Source organism: Schistocerca gregaria, chromosome 3 (assembly GCF_023897955.1).
Source record: "Schistocerca gregaria isolate iqSchGreg1 chromosome 3, iqSchGreg1.2, whole genome shotgun sequence".
Taxonomy (NCBI): domain Eukaryota; kingdom Metazoa; phylum Arthropoda; class Insecta; order Orthoptera; family Acrididae; genus Schistocerca; species Schistocerca gregaria.
In genome coordinates this window covers 642,012,198-642,021,696 of record NC_064922.1, presented here as the reverse complement: position 1 = coordinate 642,021,696, position 9,499 = coordinate 642,012,198, and the positions used below count along the sequence as shown (strand labels likewise).

Genomic DNA, 9,499 nt, shown 5'->3' with positions numbered 1-9,499 from the left:
TGATTGGAATTTCGTGAGAAGATTCCGTGGCAAAGAAAAACGCCTTTGTTTTAATGATTTACAGCCGAAATCCTGTATCATTTCTGTGACACTCTCTCCCACATTTCGCTATAATACAAAACGTGCTGCCTTTCTTTGAACTTTTTCGATGTACTCCATCAGTCCTATCTGGTAAGGATCCCACACCACGCAGCAGTATTCTAAAAGAGGACGGACAAGCGTAGTGTAGGCAGTCTCCTTAGTAGGCCTGTTTCATTTTCTAGGTAGCCTGCCAATAAAACGCAGTCTTTGGTCACCCTTTCCCACACCATTTTCAGTGTGTTCCTTCCAATATATGTTGTTCGCAATAGTAATACCTAGGTCTTTAGTTGAATTTACGTATTTTAGATTAGACTAATTTATCGTGTAGCCAAATTTAACGAGTTTCTTTTAGCACTCATGTGGATGAGCTAATGCTGAGAAGCGAGAAAATTATTAAGGGAGCTACGCATCTAGAAATGCCTTTACACGTTTCAACATAACAAGTAGTTTAAAAAAAGAAAAATTCACAACACCATTGTATCTCAGAGACCAAAGGTGACTCGAATCAGAAAAAACGAAGCGAGGAAATTAAAGTTCGGAAAACATACTTTAAATGTAAGGCCCGGCCAATGTAGGTCCCACCCAAGGACCGTTAATGCAATCAGATTTTTAAAGGATGTATAAGCCTTACCTCTATAACTGATGTTATTTAGCATAACCTTTTAGCAACCAAGAAGTACGTCAAAGTTTAAGCTTACACAATTAAAAAATACAATCATATATTAAAAAGTGTCTCCAAAATCACAAAATTTCATTTTAAGAGAAATACATATCTCCATAAAATAATGACTGAGATGCAACGAATTTTGAAACTGCGCCTAAGTAATGATTGATCTTCCAGTTTTAAGCCACAACATGGCCCATAAAATCTCATAATTCCCAATATCACGTAAGGTAAACTAAATACACTCCAATGCACTCTGAATAAACCAAAGAGTAAATGTTCCATGAAACTAAACTGCAACATATCTCAGGGAACCATGCAACGGAAGAACCCAGACAGGTAAGTAATACCTACAGTAGCGCAAGAAGTGCTGTCCAGAGCAAACAGTTGGAGACGACTCCCAACACTAATAACGACGACGATTCCTTCAAGTTGCACGCTGGCTCTCACGGCGCACAATGCTTGGTTTTCAACGAGCTGGCCACCACTAGGAAGCGTTGTACTCCATGACTCGATTCTTACTAACACCGGTGGGCGCACAGGGCTTGTTTTCCACAGCAGCGATAAGTCCAAAGTCACTACACTATAATTACATCACATATCGAAGTGCCAGTAAATCAGACAAATAAACGAGCCAAAGAATCGACTAGACCGGCACGGCTCCCAGGGGTGTCGGAGGTCGGTGATGCAAGATGCATTCCCCTACGAGAAACGCTACGCACAGCTATGTGACCGTCGCGCATTATCCACTTCAAGTGTCCTGTCTATATTGCGGAAAGGGCCAGCCGGGATTTTGCTGTTGGAAGCCATATGGCAGATGTGGACGAGTGTATGCAACATGACAACAGGCATCTATCCGTTCACTGTCGTCAAATCCGTCCAAAGTGCATGAATCTATCCTCGCCAGAGTTTTCAGCCTTTACACAGACTGCCTCCATGGACCAGCATGACCGGAGTTGTCCACCGGAGGGTACTTGTCTATGGGGAGGCAGCATTTTTGCAGCCTTCATGTAGGCTATATGTGCATTATTGGAAGGTTGTGTGTTGATATGTGTTACTTCTGGTCCTGTGGCGGAGAGAGCCTTAAAGCACTTACCTAATCAATCTAAATAAACCGTAAGTAAATAAATGTTGATACGCGAAGAAATGTTTTCTGTGTTGATTTTCCGTTGCAGTGCGCGGAGAAACATTGGTAATGGTAACTGGAAATCATGGAAGATTTTCTGGCGTATCTATCGCCTTTTTTTTATCATCGCGTGAAGTGTAAGATAGTTGGGGGAGCACATCTTTATGCAGACATCAGTCCCTGAGTCGGTTTGTTTGGGGTTGGGTTGTTTGGGGGAAGAGACCAAACAGCTAGGTCATCGGTCTCATTGGATTAGGGATGGACTGGGAAGGAAGTCGGCCGTGCCCTTTCAAAGGAACCATAACCATCCCGGCATTTGCCTGGGGCGATTTAGGGAAATCACGGAAAACCTAAATCAGGATGGCCGGACGTGCGATTGAACCGTCGTCCTCCCGAATGCGTCTCCAGTGTGCTACCCACAGTCCCTGAGTAATAGTGTTTCATGCATCTCGATAATCATTTATTTTATGGAAACGACCGTTTATTATTATTATTCTTTTGTTTGAGAAGAAATTAATATATTCAAAAACGCAATCGACTCAGAAAAGATTGACTTGGCTACATAATGCTTAAAAAGGAGTCAACCGAATTACAGCTGAGAGAAGACATGGGCGCAGATTGTAACTTGATAACTATGTGAAGAACATCCAGAGAAACTGAAACTAGCGAACTAATCAACTTACCAATAAACTCAAAATCTGCACATCATATTCAGTAGAAGAGGAATATAACGTAAATGAGAAGACTAAAATTTGATCTGATCAGTGGGTATAATAAAATTGCAAATATCTTTGAGGAGGTAAATAAACACTGAGAATTATCGTGAGGAAAGAACACAAGAACAAAGTGAAAGAAGCCAACAAAGCTGATGCTTAAGTGTCCAACGTGTGCGATGAAGTAAAGGAGACTGACCAAACCAGAAACCCAAAGATATTGAAAAATAAATGGTGTTCACGAAAAAGTTACACACCACTCACGAATCATGAACACAGTTTTGTATCTTGAAACAAACTAGTTCCCATACGAGGTACGGATTTTTAAGCGCAGTGGATAAATTGATTTCATTAGTTACATGTTACATAGGTCAATTTAAAATAAAAGGGCTATTCGGAAAGTATGGAACGATGGGTCGCGAAATAGAAACCAAAGTGAAAATCAAAACTGTTTTATTTGCAATGGTTAGTTACAACTTCCAGCTACTTCTTTAAACAGTCGCTTCTCAGACTTAGACATCTGTAGTAGCGTTGTACCAATTTTTCAATTCCCTCGTTATAGAAGACAGCCACCAGTGCTTTTCGACAATTTTCTAATCTGGACTGCAGCTCGTTGTCTGTGTCAAAATATTATCTTCATAGCAAGCGGTTCATCTGAGCAGAGATGGACCTCAAGGATAGACAATTACGGGCTGTATTGTGAGTGATCAAACACTTCCCATCGAAGACGCTGCAAGAGCATCTTCTTTGCCACTGCAGAGTGCAGCCGGGAATTGTCGTGTAGAATGAACCGCATGACACTTATGTTATGTGGATTGCATAGCTCCAGGCGAAATCTTGCACCAGGCCCTCATACATGGCGTGAGACGTTAATATCTAGCCATCTTTACGTTCTCACTGTGAACTCAGAACTGAAAAGAGCCACAGGATGTGATCGACGGGCGTACTAGACACAGTGCCCAACGCAACTGTGCAAAGCTTCATCAGATTTTCACTGTATTTTCCATTCCGTGACAGATCGTTCCTTACTTTCCTAATAACCCTCGCACGTTATTTTCGTATTTAAGCATTGCTGAATGATTATCATTTAAAAGTGTCTTAATGAGAGAGAAAAATGTTTTCAGTTTTATTAACACAAGTAGTTTACAGGAGATGAAAACAAGGACAGGAAGGACGACAATGGTAATAAGTGCAAGATAAAATCTAGCGTTGACTGCTTGTGGTAACCTACAGTGGGTTTTCAAAACTGAGTTTCGATCACTTTGTAAAAGGGAAATTTATATTGCCTGATTTGACTTGCGTTAGTGAGACTCGCGAAACTCATTCAAGAAACTAAGGGTTGCCTAGTAAACGAAGGAGAGATGCAACTTATAACGGTACGATTCCACTATAGTGACACCACTCTCTATAGCAGTACTCTTGCACTCTAATTAATTGTCATAAAGAAGCAGCTGTCCGAAGTGTGCTACTGGAATCCAGAATGTAACCAGCTTTAGGGTACATATTGTAAGTCTGCCTTATACATGGTGTCAGTTGTCATCATTCAGTTCTGTTTAGTTTTCCTTTACTTAGTTTGTTAAAATTACTGAATTGAACAGACTGAAAGTTACTTCTTCTCTCGGAGACATTATTTTCGCCCTTATGTATTTTGTAGTTACATCTACATCTACATGACTACTCTGCAATTCACATTTAAGTGCTTGGCAGAGGGTTCATCGAACCACAATCATACTATCTCTCTACTATTCCACTCCCGAACAGCGAGCGGGAAAAACGAACACCTAAACCTTTCTGTTCGAGCTCTGATTTCTCTTATTTTATTTTGATGATCATTCCTTCCTATGTAGGTTGGGCTCAACAAAATATTTTCGCATTCGGAAGAGAAAGTTGGTGACTGAAATTTCGTAAAAAGCTCTCGCCGCGACGAAAAACGTCTATGCTGTAATGACTTCCATCCCAACTCGTGTATCATATCTGCCACACTCTCTCCCCTATAACGCGATAATACAAAACGAGCTGCCCTTCTTTGCACCCTCTCGATGTCCTCCGTCAATCCCACCTGGTAAGGATCCCACACCGCGCAGCAATATTCTAACAGAGGACGAACGAGTGTAGTGTAAGCTGTCTCTTTAGTGGACTTGTTGCATCTTCTAAGTGTCCTGCCAATGAAACGCAACCTTTGGCTCGCCTTCCCGACAATATTATCTATGTGGTCCTTCCAACTGAAGTTGTTCGTAATTTTAACACCCAGGTACTTAGTTGAATTGACAGCCTTGAGAATTGTACTATTTATCGAGTAATCGAATTCCAACGGATTTCTTTTGGAACTCATGTGGATCATCTCACACTTTTCGTTATTTAGCGTCAACTGCCACCTGATAGACCATACAGCAATCTTTTCTAAATCGCTTTGCAGCTGATACTGGTCTTCGGATGACCTTACTAGACGGTAAATTACAGCATCATCTGCGAACAACCTAAGAGAACTGCTCAGATTGTCACCCAGGTCATTTATATAGATCAGGAACAGTAGAGGTCCCAGGACGCTTCCATCCGGTGGTTACTTTAAAAATTTTGTAACCAATTTTGTTTCCTGACTATGCGAGATCAGAGCAAGTGCAACCTGTATTGACATATGTTATCACTTTTCTATGTGCTTTTATTGCCTTTCAGGTTTTCAGATTGAATGACATAGGCGTGGTGCTTTGACAGAGAGAAAAAAGTCTAAATTGCAATGACAGCAGAAGCTTTATTACTGTGTATGGCCTTTTTGACGCATCTTCAAAACTTCTTAAAGAACTTAGGCTAGCGCCTCAGTCATAAGTCGGTGTGCATCTTCGGCGAGTACATGCAGTCATGATCGATAGGGCCACGCTTCTAACGTAGACACGAATATTGGAATACAAATATTGTAGTGGCCGTGAATACATGATCGCAAGTGCGCACGCTACGTGAGACTCGCCAGGATAATGTTCAGCCAATGATAGTTATTTTTGTCTCAGTTCCTAATCTAATATTCTGTGTGAATGTGATTGTGTGGGTGGGTGGCTGAGTGATGTGGGTGAGTTAGAGGAGGTCAACGTCGAGGTTATAAGCACCCTTATGAAGATCAATAGAAACGAAAGTGATTAAAGCATAGAAAATGCGATAAAAGAAATAAAAAAAAACAAATGGAGATGAAATCGCACCCGCTGTTTCCCAATCCCAGCCGCAACATCACTTGCTTTAATCAGATACATTTAATTGCCCTTGTGTTACTTGATGTTCTTATCCTAAGCTCTTTCCAAGATACTGTCCATTCCGCTAAATTGCTCTTCCAAGCCCTTCGCCGTCTGTGACCGAAGTACAGCATCATCAATTTATTTAACTGTACACGACATATCACATGATACGGCTTCAGCTTAAGTCGCTTAAAGTCGTGATTTCTTAAATAAATTTCATGGATTTACAGTTTGATAGGATATGGATGCTGACTCTTCGTGACCTCTCGATAAACACTGCTGTAAGCAGATATAAACCCTACGTAAAGTATGTCAAAACCTCTACGATAACTGACAGTAATGACACAAATGTGAGAAGTTGTTAAGTGTCGAAAAGGGATACGAAAAGAAAGTAGAGGGACAGTTACAGTGTTTAGCAAAAATGAGACCACATGCGCCTTGGAAACATCACGACACTTAACCTTCACCGTGACGACGAAGACACAATTACAACTGCAGCTCTGCAATCGCGAGTATTCAGGGCGTTGCGATGCGTAAGTCCACATCCGGACCGCGTACCTGGTGCTCCAAGCACGCCTACGGCAGCGATTACGTAGCGAACGACCACAGTCGCGGACAGTGGTGAAGACTTTAATAACTGTAGCCAGACGTGGCCACGCAACCACCAGTGTTCGTGCAATGACCGTGGCGAGTACCGTGGCGGGGCGTCGGCCGCAGAACGCAATGTCTCCCACCCTGCCGTGTAATTGTGGCCGACACGGTGCCACATATGCCACATAAAAATACTAGCGACCGAGCCAGAGCCACAGTTGTGTGGTGCTACCGGCGGCGACACAGAGAGACGACATGTGGCGACCGGTTTTGGCGGCTGCAGGCACGCTGGTGGCGACCGCCCTGCTCTTTGGTGTTCCAGCGTCAGCTGCTTCCTTTACCGGGGATGAAGATGGAGCATTCACTACTGGACTCGGGATGGCCATGCGTGCGTACCGTCAGTGCGAAGACTCGCAGGTACTGCAGATATAGTTTACAAATAGTACTACGCACCTGTACGTGTAAGTAAAACTGGAAAATTCCGTACCAATGTGATCTTAATATTGGTTCTTCATCTTCATTTAAATCCATAGTCTCAAAACTACTATGAAGCGCATGGCAGAGAGTACTCGCCACTGTAACGCGTATCAGGCCTCATTATCGTTCCATTCATATATGCAATAAATAAATTCATGGAATAAATGAATGGGAGCGATCGCGTCTGGACATGTGAGTTTGCAAGTAAACTGACACTCTTAGCATACGTTTCGTATCACCAGTTCTCCTGTAGTACCAGACAGCTGAACAACATTTTAGCGTCGGGAGCACGAGTGTTATGTCGGCAATCTTGTCTGTAGACTAACTGCTTTTTCCCAATATCGAAGACTGACAGCCGCTTTAACTACGAATGCGCCTGTGTGGTCATTCCATTTAATGTTTTTGTTACACTAAGACGTTTTATATTGAGTTGACTGATATAAATAGTGACTGATTAAAATAGTAAGTCGAGTCTGGTGAACTAGTGTTGAATGTGAAGGATCGAAACACGACTGAACCAAGGAAATTTTCAGTCTGCTTTTGTTCTTGCCTTGAGCTCTCAACGATGTGAGGAGTCGCCAGGACCAACAAGTTGTTCATATTCTACATTAAACTGTAGATCCCCTATCCCCAGTTGGATAAGTGGGATAGAGGAAGGACACACAAGTCGCCGAAGTGGAGTCCGTTTAAAATACTTGTAGCCCTCCATGGAGGCACATAAAATTATTATTGAAACTGAAATCCGAGTATACTACGACTTTTATTATATGTGAAATGCACAATTTTACATTTCTGTAAATTTAAATCCATTTGCCAATACTTGCAACACCTTAAAATTTTATCAGGATTTAACTCTATATGTGCCAAGCTGTTACAAACGGCGCTTCGTTACAAACAACTGTGTAACTGCAGCTACAATGGCAGGTTATCAAGATTTGAGTGAGTCTGAATGTGAGAATATAGCCGGCGCACGAGCAATGGGACACAACATCTCCGAGGAAGCGATGATATGGAGATTTTCCCGTACGACTATTTCACGAGTGTGCCATGAATGTCAGGAATCCGGTAAAATTTCGGATCTCCGACATCGATGTGGCGGGAGAGAGATCCTGCAAAAACGGAAACAACGACTGTTGAAGAGAATCGTTCAACTTGACAGAAGTGCAACCCTCCCGAAAATTGCAGCAAATTTCACTGCTGGGCCATCAACAAGTGTCAGCGTGCAAAACACTCAACGAAGCATCATCGACATGGGATTTCGGAGCCGAAGGCCAACGGGTGTACCCTTAATGACTGCGTAACACAAAGCTTTACGTCCAGGCTTTGTCCGTCGACACCGACAATGGACTGTTGATGACTGGAAACATCTTGCCTGGACGGAGGAGTCTTGTTTCAAATTCTGTCGAGCGGATGGACGTGTACGGGTATCGAGACAACCTCATCAATCCATGGACGCTACATGTCAGCAGGGGACTGTTCCGGCCGGTAGAGGTTCTGTAATGGTGCGGGATTTGTGCAGTTGGAGTGATTTGGGACCCTGATAGTAAGCACCTTGTCTTATCATCTGCATCCATTCATGTCCATTGTGCATTCCGATGGCCTTCTGTAATTCCAGCACTACGATGCCACAATGCATCACGAATTGCTACAGAGTGGCTCCATGAACACTCTTCTGAGTTTCAACACTTCCGCTGGCCACCAAAATCCCCGGACATGAACATTACTGAACACATCTGGGATGTCTTGCAATGTGCTATTGAGAAGAGATCTCCAGCCGTTCGTAGTGTTACGGATTTGTGCGCAGCCCTGCAGGATTCATGGTGTCAGGTCCCTCCAGCACTACTTCAGATATTAGTTGAGTCCATGACACGTCGTGTTGCGGCACTTCTGCGATTTCTTGCAGCGCTACGCGACATTAGGCAGGTGTAACAGTTTCTTTCCCTCTTCAGTGTATATATATTGTAAACAGTAACTTCCTTAATGAACTCGTCGTCGATGGTACGTTAAACCTTAAACTTCCTTTCTTCCTCCTACACCTCCGTCGCATACTCTTGAAATAACTGTCACTAATTTTGACTCCTTTCTGAGTGAGGTTTCTGAGGAATCGGGTTATGGCTCTTGCCGTGTTCTCTTCGTGTGTATCACTGTTCCTTTAACAGAGACATGCTGAGCTCTATTTGCAAGGAAACCCTGAATTCGCTCGCAAATCTGGTCCGATACTCGCTAAGCTCGTATTTATTAAGCACCGTGCTACGTGTGAGATCCACCGTCGTGCAGACATCGTTGCCCAGCTTGATGCAGCGTTCCTTAACTTCAGAAAGTCATTTGACACCGTCCGGCATCGATCTGTGGATCTCATAAATAGTGGCTGTTAATGTAGAAAACTTAGAGGAGACTTGTTATAACCAGCTGTTGACCGTTACCCCTTCCGGCCGTATAGTATGACGCCTGTTAGCATGTTATCTTCTCGAAATATTGTGTCTAGAATTCACTACAATCAGGCAGCATGTCTGTTGAACATTGTCTAGTGCTGTCAAGTATTCCTAGGTATGTTGAATCACTGTCACGAAACGTCATAAACTGGTCATTTACATAAACGTTAATTCAGTCGTATCACCCTCTGCCA

General features: G+C 42.9%; 1 protein-coding gene across 1 annotated transcript in view; it reads left to right on the top strand.

The window, feature by feature from the left end:
• The first annotated feature begins 6,632 nt into the window (after window positions 1-6,632).
• The window catches only part of LOC126354851 (uncharacterized), a 36,550-nt gene continuing 33,683 nt past the window's right edge, over window positions 6,633-9,499 (top strand). Inside the window, exon 1 of the mRNA XM_050004839.1 lies at window positions 6,633-6,813. Coding sequence (XP_049860796.1) covers window positions 6,652-6,813 — 162 coding nt within the window. The 5' untranslated portion in view covers window positions 6,633-6,651. The remainder of the gene's footprint in view (window positions 6,814-9,499) is intronic.